We start from the raw sequence: 13917 nt of genomic DNA on the forward strand, positions 1-13917 counted from the left end.
AAATGTGATGATCAGATGCTTGTTCACATAGAGTTCCCAAAGGGCCTTGCAGTAGAGGGCACCCTTTAAGAGAACTTTTTTTTTTTTTTTTTAATGCAGTCCTGTTTTGATTGTGCTCTACAAAACTATAACTTTTATTGCTTTAAGAGTTAAACTCTAAATTAGAATTTATTTCACAGGATTAATTTTTCTTCTGTAGGGTAAATCCGTGCATCGATTCTGTCACGTGATACCTTCTACTTTGGAATCTTTTATTCCGTAAGAAAATTCTGGATACCAGTGGCGAATCTGAGCATATTGGCATAATGAAAATGTCATATTTGTTTAGAGAGGACATTGGAACTTTTAATATTTTTTAATGTATTCACTTATTAAAGTACACTTCACACAGATCATTTCTAATGTTGTAAAGGCAGAAGGTTTTTTTTATCATTGTGCATTCTATCCATGAAGGTAAAAAAGCTGAGTGCAGCTTCGCCTCCAGACCTCTGCTTGCTTAGCCGAGCCCAATCTCAATCCAGTGATGTGCACAAGAGCCGAGGCTCTCTCGGCTCCCTCACTTCACAATGACTTAGAAATAGCACTCTGTGTGTCTGTGTGAGCCTGCCCGAGTGCCCCCACAGGAAGCAGTTTGCTATGATGGGCACTCGGTGGAGGGGGCGGGCCAGGAGTGCCAGTGGAGGACCCAAGAAGAGTAGGATCGGGGCTGCTCTGTGCAAAACCATTGCACAGAGCAGGTAAGTATTACATGTATGATAGATACACTGCTCAAAAAAATAACATTTTAGAAACACATCAGATTTCAATGGGTAAAAATATCATGCTGGATATCTATACTCCTATAGATTGGGTAATGTCTTCGAAAGAAAGGATACTACATCGTTTGATGGAAATGAAGATGATCAACCGACAGAGGGCTGAATTCAGGGACACCCCGAAAATACTCATCTTTTCTGACTGTTTTTCACTAATTTTGCTGTTGGCTAGGGTCAGTGTCGCTACTGGTAGCATGAGTCGATACCTGGACCCTATAGAAGTTGCACAGGCAGTCCAACTCCTCCAGGATGGCACATCAATACATGCTATTGCCAGGTTTGCTGTGTCTCCCAGCACAGCCTCAAGAGCATGGAGGAGATTCCAGGAGACAGGCAGATACTCTAGGAGAGCTGGACAGTGTCATAGAATGTCCTTAACCCATGAGCAGGACTGGTATCTGCTCCTTTATGCAAGGAGGAACAGAATGAGCCCTACAAAATGACTTCTAGCAGGCCACTGGTATGAATGTCTCTGACCAAACAATCAGAAACAGACTTCATGGGGTGGTCTGAGGGCCGACGTCCTTTAGTGGGTTCTGTGCTCACTGTCCGGCACTGTGGAGCTCAATTGGCATTTGTCATTGAGCACCAGAATTGGCAGACACTGGCGCCCTGTGCTTTTCACAGATGAGAGCAGGTTCACACTGAGCACGTGTGACAGACAGAAAGGGTCTGGAGAAGCCATAGAGAACGTTATCCTGCCTGTAACATTGTTCAGCATGACCGTTTGGTGGGTCAGTGATGGTCTGGGGAGGCATATTCCATGGAGGTACACACAGACCTCTACAGGTTAGACAATGGCACCCTGACTGCCATTAGGTATCGGGATGAAATCCTTGGACCCATTGTCAGACCCTACACTGGTGCAGTGGGTCCTGGGTTCCTCCTGGTGCACAATAATGCCCAGCCTTATGTGGTGAGAGTTATGCAGCCAGTTCCTGGAAATTAAGGCATTGATACCATTGACTGGCCTCCTTGCTCGCCTGACCTAAATCCAATAGAACACCTCTGGTACATTATGTTTCGGTCCATCCGATGCCGCCAGGTTGCACCTCAGTCTGTTCAGGAGCTCAGTGATGCCCTGGTCCAGATCTGGGAGGAAATACCCCAGGACACCATCCATTGTCTCATTAGGAGCATGCCCCGACATTGTCAGGCATGTATACAAGCACATGGGGGGCCATACAAACTACTGAGTACCATTTTTGAGTTGCTGCAATGAAATTTCAGCAAAATTGACTAGCCTGCTGCATCATTTTTGCACTTTGATTTTCGAGGTGTCTTTGACTTCAGCCATCAAACGGTGTGGCATCCTTTCATTCTTAAGATATTACCCAGACCATATCAGTATAGATATCCAGCATGATCATTTTCCCTATTGAGATCTGATGTGTTCCTTTAATTTTTTTTTTTTTTTTTTTTAAACAAACCTTTAGAACCACTTAAAGTCCAACAGATAACTCCAGAATAAAAATGCGAACCAAACTATCAGCCCAGTCTGCTACCAGTGCTTACATTGGCTGCCTCTGAGCCAGCTAAGTTTAGTGTTGTGCACTAAGGATGAGCTCAGGCGTGTTCGCACAGCCCACGTGCAGAGCCTGCCAGGAAGTTGGCACTGTGCTGCGCTAATCACAGGCAGTGAGATATTTCCCGATCTCTGCACCCACGCATCGGGACAATGTCTCACTGCCTGTGATCAGCGCAGTGCCGACTTCCTGGCAGGCTCTGCAAACATGCCTGAGCTCATCCTTTATTGTGCACTGGTGAGCCACATAGCTCTGTGATATACAAGGCTTGACAAAAAAAAAAAAATCTGTTTAAATTGTTTTGGTTGAGTCATTTTTGCCTTATTATAACCATCCAATACACCATGTTGCTTTTAATACTTTTTTTGTTTTTCCTTACAGACCTTTGAAGATAATATAAGGAAAAACAGAACTGTTATTAGTAACTGGATAAAATATGCACAATGGGAAGAAAGTCTAAAGGAAGTTCAGAGGTATGTACACTACTGTAAACCTAAAATAAAGTTGGCGCAACAATGATGCAGTTCTTAGAGAACCGAAGTCAAAACTTTTATAGATTTGGATAGTATTGGGAGAGTCTCAGGTTTTTGTGGTCTTTGTCACTTTAATTTTCTTCCTTCCTTCTGTGTTTCTATGGCAGTAAAAAGTGCCACTGAAAGCAATAGAAAACTGAGAGTGGTTCTACCCCTTCTAGTTTTATAGAAAACTTTTAAACATTTTGCCTAAAGTTTCATAGGATCTAAGTACAGTCTAACACCCTCTGCAGAGAATGACCTAAAAGAAGAAATACTGGTGTAATAAACAGGTAAAAATGCTAGAAGTAAACTAAGCTAAGCCTTGGGATATATACAGTGAGAAACAGGGAGGTATTGTATGTATAATACGGCAAATAAAATGATTTCCATGAAGTTACAATTTTAGTTTTCCATCATAAAATGATTATTTTGATATTCATGGATCCCAAGACAAACTTATCATTGTTGTAAATAGACTTTTATATGTCGCCTCTATAGGGCACGATCTATATACGAGCGAGCGTTGGATGTAGACCACAGGAATATCACGCTATGGCTGAAATATGCAGAAATGGAGATGAAGAACCGCCAGGTTAACCATGCACGAAATATCTGGGATCGAGCTATCATCATCCTACCTAGAGTCAATCAGTTCTGGTATGTGAGCCAGTTTGGCATATGATGAACTGTTTTCACATTGACTTCTCTAGACAGCCTCTTACATAGAACATCTGGGCCAATGATGATCTTCTCTTAAAAGGTACAAATACACCTACATGGAGGAGCTGCTGGGCAATGTCGCAGGTACCAGGCAGGTATTTGAACGTTGGATGGACTGGCAGCCTGAGGAACAAGCATGGCATTCCTACATCAATTTTGAGCTCCGCTACAAGGAAGTGGACAAAGCACGGTCCATTTACGAGAGATATATCCTTTTTTTTTTCCCAAGACTTGTTTAGCACTCTGTTTAGTTATTCCACTTTTATTGCTGACAGTAATCAGTCTACAGGAATATGTGCATTGGGAATTGTGCATTTGTATCCTCAGGAGATGAAGCAAATCCTCCTACATAAGTTGTATCTGTCTATCTGCAGTCTTCTCTACATCTGCTCAAAGTGCTAAATTTATATGCTGGGCAGAGAGCTGAAGTTACACTCTGCAGAGCTCCGTCTGGAGAAATCTGAGAGCTGATTGGAGGGAAGAGATACACCCCTTTCACACAGGAACAGAGCTGAGGTCATCAATGGGCTGGAGGTCCCTTCCCTGTCACCATTTTTCTCTTGGTGTCAGGAAAACTTGTCAGAAGGGATTCATGCTAATAGCAGAGGAACAAAGCAGCAGACAGAAATGACACTTAGTGCTGTTATTTGAGACAAGTACACACTATAGAGGGATATGCTTTGTTCATATTTTATGTCTGAGGTTTACAACCATGTTAATTCACAGGAAACTGTTTTCAAAAAGTGACAGTGACCCGCTGTCAGAGAAGGGAGCGCTGGCGGCGGGAGGTGGGTGTATAGGAGCATGTTACTTGTTACACCCCAAATATGGGTGTAACCGATAACATGCTCATGAAGGTGAACTTAGCCTTTTAAAAATACTAATGCCCATCAAGTACAGTCTGCTGCATCTTTTACAGTTTTGGCTCAGAGAAGTTGCCTGTATGTTTCTTGGTGACTGTAGGCACACTGTATTGTTGGTTACAGAATATGTACACATATGCCAGTGCACAGGACATAGAAATACAAGATGCTGGGGATAATAATGATAAAACAAATAAAATAAATATTAATATCAAAAAATGTCCATGACAAGATAGTCTATGTAGTTTGGATGACTATAGCATCTCTGTAGTGTAACCAGCCCTGAGGGCAAGGCTTTTCATGTGAGCGAAGTCAGCTCTATTGATTGAAACAGGAGACAAAACACAAAAGAAACGCGCCTCTGAGTGCAGGTATTTAATTAGTATAAAAACATGTAATCCACACTTACATCGAGGTATGGGATAACAGGCTCCGGGAAGGGAAGACTCTTGGATCAGTCCCTGGCGTCCATAGCGTTGATCGGTAGTCAAATTGTCTTGTCGGGGTAGCCGCGGCCCCCCGCAAGTGAACTCGATGTGAATCTTTCTCTCGAAGCCGCTTGCTGGCTTGTGACGTCACCGGAGTATGAAAAACTACAACGCGTTTCAGAGCATGCTCACACTGGGCATGCGCGCTCCTTCATCAAGTGTAAAGTGAATGAAAAGACAGGGGAATTTAAAAAGCTCTGCATTTTGGTAGAAAAACCGCAAAAGCTGATGGATTAACTGTTGAACTAAACCAGCGAACTGGCAAGCTACTATAAAAGGCAGATGTGTGACTGGATGTCAATATTACAATCAATAATGAGCCACTAATTAAAAAAAGTACTAATTGATGAGAGATAGTAGTAGTAGTAATAATAATAACTATACTGCATTAAAAATGAAACAATATTACTATATTGATGTATCATATCACAATGACATTCATATAAATTAGTACAACAATTAATAATAAGTTTAAAAATACAGAGATAGACTACATTATAACCCGTAATGATAAACACTGGTACCCACTACCAAAAAAATTAGATTATTAACTAATATAGATGATGATTATTAAAAAATATTATAGGAAGCGAACAAATGTATATTATGTTAAGGTGCAAGTGTGTATATGTATACGCATGCGCACACACCCATGCTACTAGACGCATAAGCATGTGCACACACACACCAAAACTAGCATAACACATGCGTAGGGCCTACAATTTTTGAGAAAAGCTAAATGGAGAATACTGTAAAAATTAAATAATAAAGGGACACCAGGAAAAGGGACAATAGAAAGGGAAAAGGCATGTGCTTACTAAAGGGACTAATGATGATATTAGTAATAATGGTAATATTAATGATGATAGTGGTAGTTCGTAACGGATAATATTGATATAAAATTGTATAGAGAGAATGAATACTAAATCGCATAAATTGTTAGATTGTATTTATATGTGTATATGCATGTGTATGCACTAGGGTTGTCCCGATACCGATACTAGTATCGGTACCGATACCGAGCATTTGCCCAAGTACTTGTACTCGGGCAAATGCTCCCGATGCTTCCCCCGATACCTAGAGGACAGCTGTGATCGGTGCGTGGGGGAGTTACAAGATTCTCCCCCAGCGGCTTTCACCAGCTTTAGTGACATACAGCGGTGATCGCTCACAGCTGACTGTCACTGCATCCTCCTCCGTTCCTCTGTGCCTCTCCGCTGTCCCCTGCATTCCTCTCTCCTTATCTGTCCCCCTCTGTTCTCCCCCTCCGTTCCTCTCTCCTTATCTGTCCCCCTCCGTTCCTCTCTCCTTATCTGTCCCCTCCGTTCACCCCCTCCGTTCCTCTCTCCTTATCTGTCCCCTCCGTTCCTCCGTCCCCCTCCTCCTTCCTTTGTGTATGGATAGAGTCAGCTGACTCTGTCCATTCACATAACTGAAACATTGTAACCTCCTGTGATTACGATGTGTCAGTTTATGAATGGAGAGAAGCCGCTGTCTTCTCTCCATTCATTCTCAGTGCAGCTGAGGCTGCAGAGAAAGGGACTGGGGAATCTCTATCCTCTGTCTCTTTCTCTGTCTCAAGGGGGAGATATCAGAGGTCTGTTAAGACCCCCGATATCTCACCAAAGCCCCCCAAAAGGGCTGATTAAAAAAAAGAATACCTCAAAACGACAAAAGCTGAAGTAGCAAAAAAAAAAAAAAAAAAAAAGAATAAAGAAAAAATTGTAAAAAAAAAAACAACACATACGTTCACCCCCCCCCCCCCCCCCCCCCCCCCAAAAAAAATAGCAAACAAAAACCTGTCACGTGACATTAAAAAAAAAGTATCGGTAATCGGTATCGGCGAGTACTTGAAAAAAAGTATCGGTACTTGTACTTGGTCCTAAAAAAGTGGTATCGGGACAACCCTAGTATGCACAAACGCATACAATATGTACTGGCATAACAAAGGAAAAAAGGGGGAGAATATCACAGGAACAATCTAAAGAAAACTCTAAAGAAAAAATTTATAAAAGAACACTATATTATAGTATTAACTTCTAATTCTTCATTTAACCCATTGGGCGCAAGAGTGTCTAAGGTATATATCCAAAAAGTTTCGCGTTCACATAGTCTGGAAAAATGTTCAGCTTCAGACAGGTTACAAGGTATGGATTCTATAACCCACACCTGTAAACCTACAGTAGATTGGTTTGTCGCAACCTACTTCCACAAAACGACGATGTTTGCCAAAACGTTGTCGTAGTGGAGGGATGGTGCGACCAACATATAACAATTTACACGGAGATGTCAGACAATAAACGACATAGTCTGTAGAGCAGTTATAAAATTTTGTCTAACTGATAGATCTTATCCTTGTGTTGAAAACTCTGTTGTCCATGTCTCACAAAAGCGCAGGTTTTGCATGAAGGTTTGTTACATCTGTACATTCCTGTAAGAGGAATTAAACACAAAGGGTTATCTAATTTAATACTTTTTAATTTACTCGGAGATATCTTGTTTTTAAATGTGGGGGCCCTTCTATAAGTGACTTTGGGTCTATCACTAAGTCTAGTATTCAAGAGAGGGTCTTGTTTTAAAATGTTCCAATGTTTATTGAGGATATGCTCCATTTTCTTATATTTACCATGATATCTGGTAATAAAACGTGCAGTTACATTTTCAGGCGTTTTTTTTTTTTGGTGTTAGGTTTTTTGCCTGAAGGAAAGGTGGTATAGGCCTGATTCACTAATTTGTCAGGATATCCCTTTTCCAGAAATTTATTTTTGAGATGTACACTTTGAGAGATGTAGTCGCAGTCTCTGGTGCAATTTTTGTCTTAGTCTGCAGGACTGACCTTTAGGTATATTATTAACCCACTGCGGGTGGTGGCAACTATCAAAATGTAAGTATGAGTTCCCCGCAGTGGGTTTGGTGTAATTGCGGGTAAGGATACAATTTTTTTTGTGAAAGAGTTCGAGAAGATAGGCTTTCCTTATATACAGATGCAAAAAAAAAAGACCTAATTCATTTGTATTGCAGTGAGAGACTAAATCGTCACTTGAGGACAAGGGACTGTCCCAAATGACGATAATATAGTCTATGTACCTGACGTAAAACACCAAATGTTTGGCAAAAGGGTTATTGTTCCATATGAACCAGTTTTCCCACAAACCCATGGTCAGATTCGCATAAGACGGTGCAAAGTTGGTTCCCATGCGTGTTTTTCCAGGCTATGTGAACGCGAAACTTTTTGGATATATAACTTGGACACTCTTGCGCCCAATGGGTTAAATGAAGAATTAGAAGTTAATACTATAACATAGCATTCTTTTATACATTTTTTTTCTTTAGAGTTTTCTTTAGATTGTTCCTGTGATATTCTCCCCCTTTTTTCCTTTTGTTATGCCAGTACATATTGTATTTGGTTGTGCATACACATGCATATACACACACAAATACAATCTAACAATTTATGCAATTTAGTATTCATTCTCTCTATACAATTTTATATCAATATTATCCGTTACGAACTACCACTATCATTATTATTGCCATTATTACTATTATTATCATTAGTCCCTTTTAGTAATCACATGTCTTTCCCCTTTCTATTGTCCCTTTTCCTGCTGTCCCTTTTATTATTTAATTTTTACAGTATTTAGCTTTTCTCAAAAATTGTAGGCCCTACGCATGTGTTGTGCTAGTTTTGGTGTGTGTGTGCACATTAGTCCTGCAACTAACGGTTATTTTCATAATCGATTAGTTGGCCGATTATTGTTTTGATTAATCGGTTAATAACCTTAAAAAAAGTGTGGTGTATAATTTAGTTAATATGTAAAGTTTGCAAAAGAGGACCTTTATTCCTAAATATCTTATACGCAGGGGTAAATATAAAATAACCAACTATATGGTTAGGGAGTAAAATCTTTAATCCACACTGAGAATAACAGACAGAGGAGATATACTCTATATACTATTAGAGGTTGAATCTTGTAAATATCATCAGATTCAGATCACATTTTTTTTTATTTAAAGAAAAAAAAAGTTCTAGACTGTTTTGCAGATTTTCAAACAGAACTGTAATATTATATGCTTTTCTGCAGCTTCTCCGTTGAAGTATATTAAACCAAAAAGCACCGTTTTGCATTGAAAAAAGGTCCTTGACCCTTTCTGAATACACAGCAGCTGAAAAAAGATGTGAATGTTAAATGAACTGTAGTGCATTTCTGCAAAAAGCACCAAAAAAACACATGGGTGGGAACCAGGCCTAAGACCTTTAGTAACATAATGGAGTTAAAAAAAAAAAAAAAAAAATAGCCCTTCGTTTTTTTACTGTGCAACAGTGAAAGTAATGTTTACAGCAGAGATTATTTGCTCTTTTTGTACTATAAAGGGCTAATTTTAGCTTTTTTTAACCCCACTATCTTACTGGCCGATTAATCGATTATGAAAATATTAATCGATTCATTTCATAATCGATTCGTTGTCAATTAATCGGTTAGTTCTTTCGTTCCTAGTGCACATGCATATGTGTCTAGTAGCATAGGTCTGTGTGCATGAGTATACATATACACACTGGCACATTAACATAATATACATTTGATCCCTTCCATATATATATATATATATATATATATATATATATATATATATATATATATATATATATATATATAATTTTCCCTTCCTATAATATTTTTAATAATCATCATCTGTATCATAGTTATTAATAATTTATTTAACCACTTCAATACAGGGCACTTAGACACCTTCCTGCCCAGACCAATTTTCAGCTTTCAGTGTTGTCGCAGTTTGAATGACAATTGCGCGGTCATGCTACACTGTACCCAAACTAAATTTTTATCATTTGGTGCCCACAAATAGAGCTTTCTTTTGGTGGTATTTGATCACCTCTGCTGTTTTTATTTTTTGCGAAACAAATTAAAAAAGACTGAAAATTTAGAAAAAAATAAGTTTTGCTTTTGTTTCTGTTAAAAAATTTTGTAAATAAGTACATTTTCTCTTTCACTGATGGGCACTGATAAGGCGGCACTGATGGGCACTGGTAGGCGGCACTGATGGGTGGCACTGATATGCAGCACTGATGGGCACTCATGGGTGGCACTGATGGGCACTGATAGGCACTGATAGGCGACACTGATGGGCACTGAAAGGCTGCAAAGATGGGTTCTTATGGGCGGCACTGCTGGGCACTGATAGGCGGCACTGCTGGGCACTGATAAACAATCAGCACAGACCCCCCGTCAGGAGAGCAGCCGATCGGCTCTCCTCTACTCGCGTCTGTCAGACGCGAGTTAGGAAAAGCCGATCACCGGCTCTTCCTATTTACATCGTGATCAGCCGTGATTGGACACGGCTGATCACGTGGTAAAGAGTCTCCGTCAGAGACTCTTTACCTAGATCGGTGTTGCGGGGCGCGCAGCGGCTCAATATCCTGCGGACGTCATATGACGTCCAGTCAGGATATTGAAACCACTTTGCCACCGTCATTCTGCTATATGGCGGGCAGCAAGTGGTTAATTTTTTGTTTATCATTATGGGTCATAATGTATTCTATCTCTCTCTATATTTTTAAACTTCTTTATTAATTGTACTAATTTTATATGAATGTAATTGCGATATGATACATTGATATATATTAATATTGTTTAATTTTTAATGCAGTATAGTTATTATTTTTATTACTGTCTCTCATCAATTACTACTACTTTTTTAGTTAGTGGCTCATTATTGATTATAATCTTGACATCCAGTCACACATCTGCCTTTTATAGTAGCTTGCCAGTTCGCTGGTTTAGTTCAACAGTTAATCCATCAGCTGTTCCGTTTTTTTCTCCCAAAATGCAGAGCTTTTTAAATTCCCCTGTCTTTTCATTCACTTTACACTTGACAAAGGAGCGCGCATGCCCAGTGTGAGCTGCGCGCATGCTCTGAAACGCATTGTGGTTTTTCATGCTCCGGTGACGTCACACGCCAGGGAGCGATTTCTCAGAGCGGAAGATCCCCATCAAGTTCAGCTGGCCGGCTTCCTTGCAGGGGACCGCGGCTACCCCGACTGGACAATTTGACTGCCAATCAATGCTATGGACGCCAGGGACTGATCCAGGAGTCTTCCCTTCCTGGAGCCTGTAAGTGTGGATTACATGTTTTTTTTTATTTCATTTTAATTAAATACCTGCACTATGAGGCGCTTTTCTTTTGTGTTTTTTCTCGTATTGTTGCTTACAAGGTTTGGTTGGACTGGAGAGTTAAAGTAGTGGAAGTAGAAGTATGCTAGTTAGGATTAAAACTGTGCAAACTCCAGTGAACGTCTGTAAATGTTGTCCTTGATTATAAGGACCAAAAGTTCTTTTGTACAGGATGGATGGCTAGAAATTTCCCTTAATATCCATGCACTTGTCATTGTACACCCCGATGTGAAGAACTGGATCAAGTATGCCCGCTTTGAGGAGAAGCATGGATACATCGCACATGCAAGGAAGGTGTACGAGAGAGCAGTGGAGTTTTTTGGAGAGGATCATATGGACGAAAATCTTTATGTTGCATTTGCCAAATTTGAGGAAAATCAAAAAGAGGTGAGTTCATCTATTCCATATGTATAACACATATATTCCGCTATCTGTATTTTTTATTTTTTTGAGTAGAGAAAAAATGTGTGCAGTAACAGATTAAAAACAACTTTAATAGGGAGCTGCCCCCTGCACTATTTCAGCATCATTCAACCTGCTTTCTCTGAGCCTAGGCTGCTATGGACCCACTCTAAGCTTGTGACTGCAGAATAAAGGAGAAGCATCACAGTGATTCTCATCTGTTTGTACTTTCTCCTCCTGTCAACATACTCCCAGTTAGCACATGAATTGTGTGGCTCCTTGTACTGCTTCTTCCTCTTACACTCCAGCCTCCCTCTATGGCGATTGCAAGAGACTGATAGGTCAAATTCAATTTAACCATGTATTATTGAATACAGAATTGCATTTATTTGTGCATTTATCTGCCTAGAGTGCAACATTTAAGTACTGTAATTTTTTTTTTTAACCAATTCTTGTACCAATAAAGCTAGCATGCACTTTTCCAAATAGGTTCTTGTCAATTGACTTTTGGGTATTGTAGGAAATAAGATCATTGGAACCAGTGTTAGTCTTGCAACCCAATCTGATACTTCTATTATAGTACATTACTCTGTTATCCATCTCAAATTTTTGTAAATATTTTATTATATCTTTTCATGTGATAGCACTGAAGAAATGACACTTTGCTACAATGTAAAGTAGTGAGTGTACAGCTTGTATAACCGTGCAATTTTGCTGTCCCCTCAAAATAACACAACACACAGCCATTAATGTTTAAACCGCTGGCAACAAAAGTGAGTACACTCCTAAGTGAAAATGTCCAAATTGGGCCCAAAGTATCAATATTTTGTGTGGCCACCATTATTTTCCAGCACTGCCTGAACCTTCTTGGGCATGGCGTTCACCAGAGCTTCACAGGTTGCCACTGGAGTCCTCTTCCACTCCATGATGACATCACAGAGCTGGTGGATGTTAGAGACCTTGCGCTCCTTCCGTTTGAGGATGCCCCACAGATGCTCAATAGGGTTTAGGTCTGGAGACATGCTTGGCCAGTCCATCACTTTCTTCTTCAGTATGTCACAGTACATGTTGGCATTCATGGTTCCCTCAATGAACTGTAGCTCCCCAGTGCCAGCAGCACTCGTGACACTCCCACCACCATGCTTGACTGCAGGCAAGACACACTTGTCTTTGTACTCCTCACCTGGTTGCCACCACACACGCTTGACACCATCTGAATCAAATAAGTTTATCTTGGACTCATCAGACCACAGGACATGGTTTCAGTAATCCATGTCCTTCGTCTGTTTGTCTTCAGCAAACGGCGGACTTTCTTGTGCATCATCTTTTAGAAGAGGCTTCCTTCTGGGATGACAGCCATGCAGACCAATTTGATGCAGTGTGCAGCGTATGGTCTGACACTAACCCCCCCCCTTTCAACCTCTGCAGTAATGCTGGCAGCACTCATATGTCTATTTCCCAAAGACAACCTCTGGATATGAAGCTGAGCACGTGCACTCAACTTCTTTGGTCGACCATGGCGCCTGTTCTGAGTGGAACCTGTCCTGTTAAACCGCTGTATGTTCTTGGCCACTGTGCTGCAGCTCAGTTTCAGGGTCTTGGCAATCTTTTTATAACCTAGGCCATCTTTATGTAGAGCAACAATTCTTTTTTCAGGTTATCGGAGAGTTCTTTGCCATGAGGTGTCATGTTGAACTTCCAGTGACCAGTATGAGAGAGTGAGAGTGATAACACCAAATTTAGCACACCTGATCCCCATTCAGACCTGACACCTCTTAACACTAATGAATCACATTACACCAGGGAGGGAAAATGGTTAATTGGGCCCAATTTGGACATTTTCACTTAGAGGTGTAATCACTTTTGTTGCCAGTGGTTTAGACATTAATGGCTGTTTTGTTATTTTGAGGGGACAGCACATATTACACTGTTATACAAGCTGTACACTCACTACTTTACATTGTAGCAAAGTGTCATTTCTTGAGTGTTGTCACATGAAAAGATATAATAAAATATTTACAAAAATGTGAGGGGTGTACTCACTTTTGTGAGATACTGGTATATACACAGCCAGTCTGCAACCAATCGAATTATCCTGTCTAACAGTTTGCGTTACAATCAAGGGTTTAGTTAGCACACGTTTGCAAATACATGCATAAGCTGTAGAGCCACTCCAAGGCACCCCAGTATTATTTGCAGTCCTAACTCTTGTACATTTATGGGAGCCTCCATAGTAGAAGCACATGCATTCTAATGGATAGAGAGAGGGCAGGTGAGCCTGGAGGTAGCCCACCCCTCAAAGGCACAGAGGTACACTGGACACCCAACACATAGCACAATGGCAGCAAAGGTGTTCAGTGTGTCCCCCTTACCAATATTACATCAGTAACAAACAAC

General features: G+C 40.5%; 1 protein-coding gene across 1 annotated transcript in view; it reads left to right on the forward strand.

Moving 5' to 3' along the window:
* CRNKL1 (crooked neck pre-mRNA splicing factor 1) overlaps positions 1-13917 on the forward strand; it is a 47231-nt gene that overhangs the window by 9992 nt on the left and 23322 nt on the right. Inside the window, exons 3-6 of the mRNA XM_073628154.1 lie at positions 2723-2814; positions 3355-3513; positions 3617-3783; positions 11327-11505. Of these exons, the coding sequence (XP_073484255.1) occupies positions 2723-2814; positions 3355-3513; positions 3617-3783; positions 11327-11505 (597 nt within the window). The remainder of the gene's footprint in view (positions 1-2722; positions 2815-3354; positions 3514-3616; positions 3784-11326; positions 11506-13917) is intronic.

This window comes from Aquarana catesbeiana, linkage group LG04, assembly GCF_042186555.1.
Source record: "Aquarana catesbeiana isolate 2022-GZ linkage group LG04, ASM4218655v1, whole genome shotgun sequence".
Classification (NCBI taxonomy): Eukaryota; Metazoa; Chordata; class Amphibia; order Anura; family Ranidae; genus Aquarana; species Aquarana catesbeiana.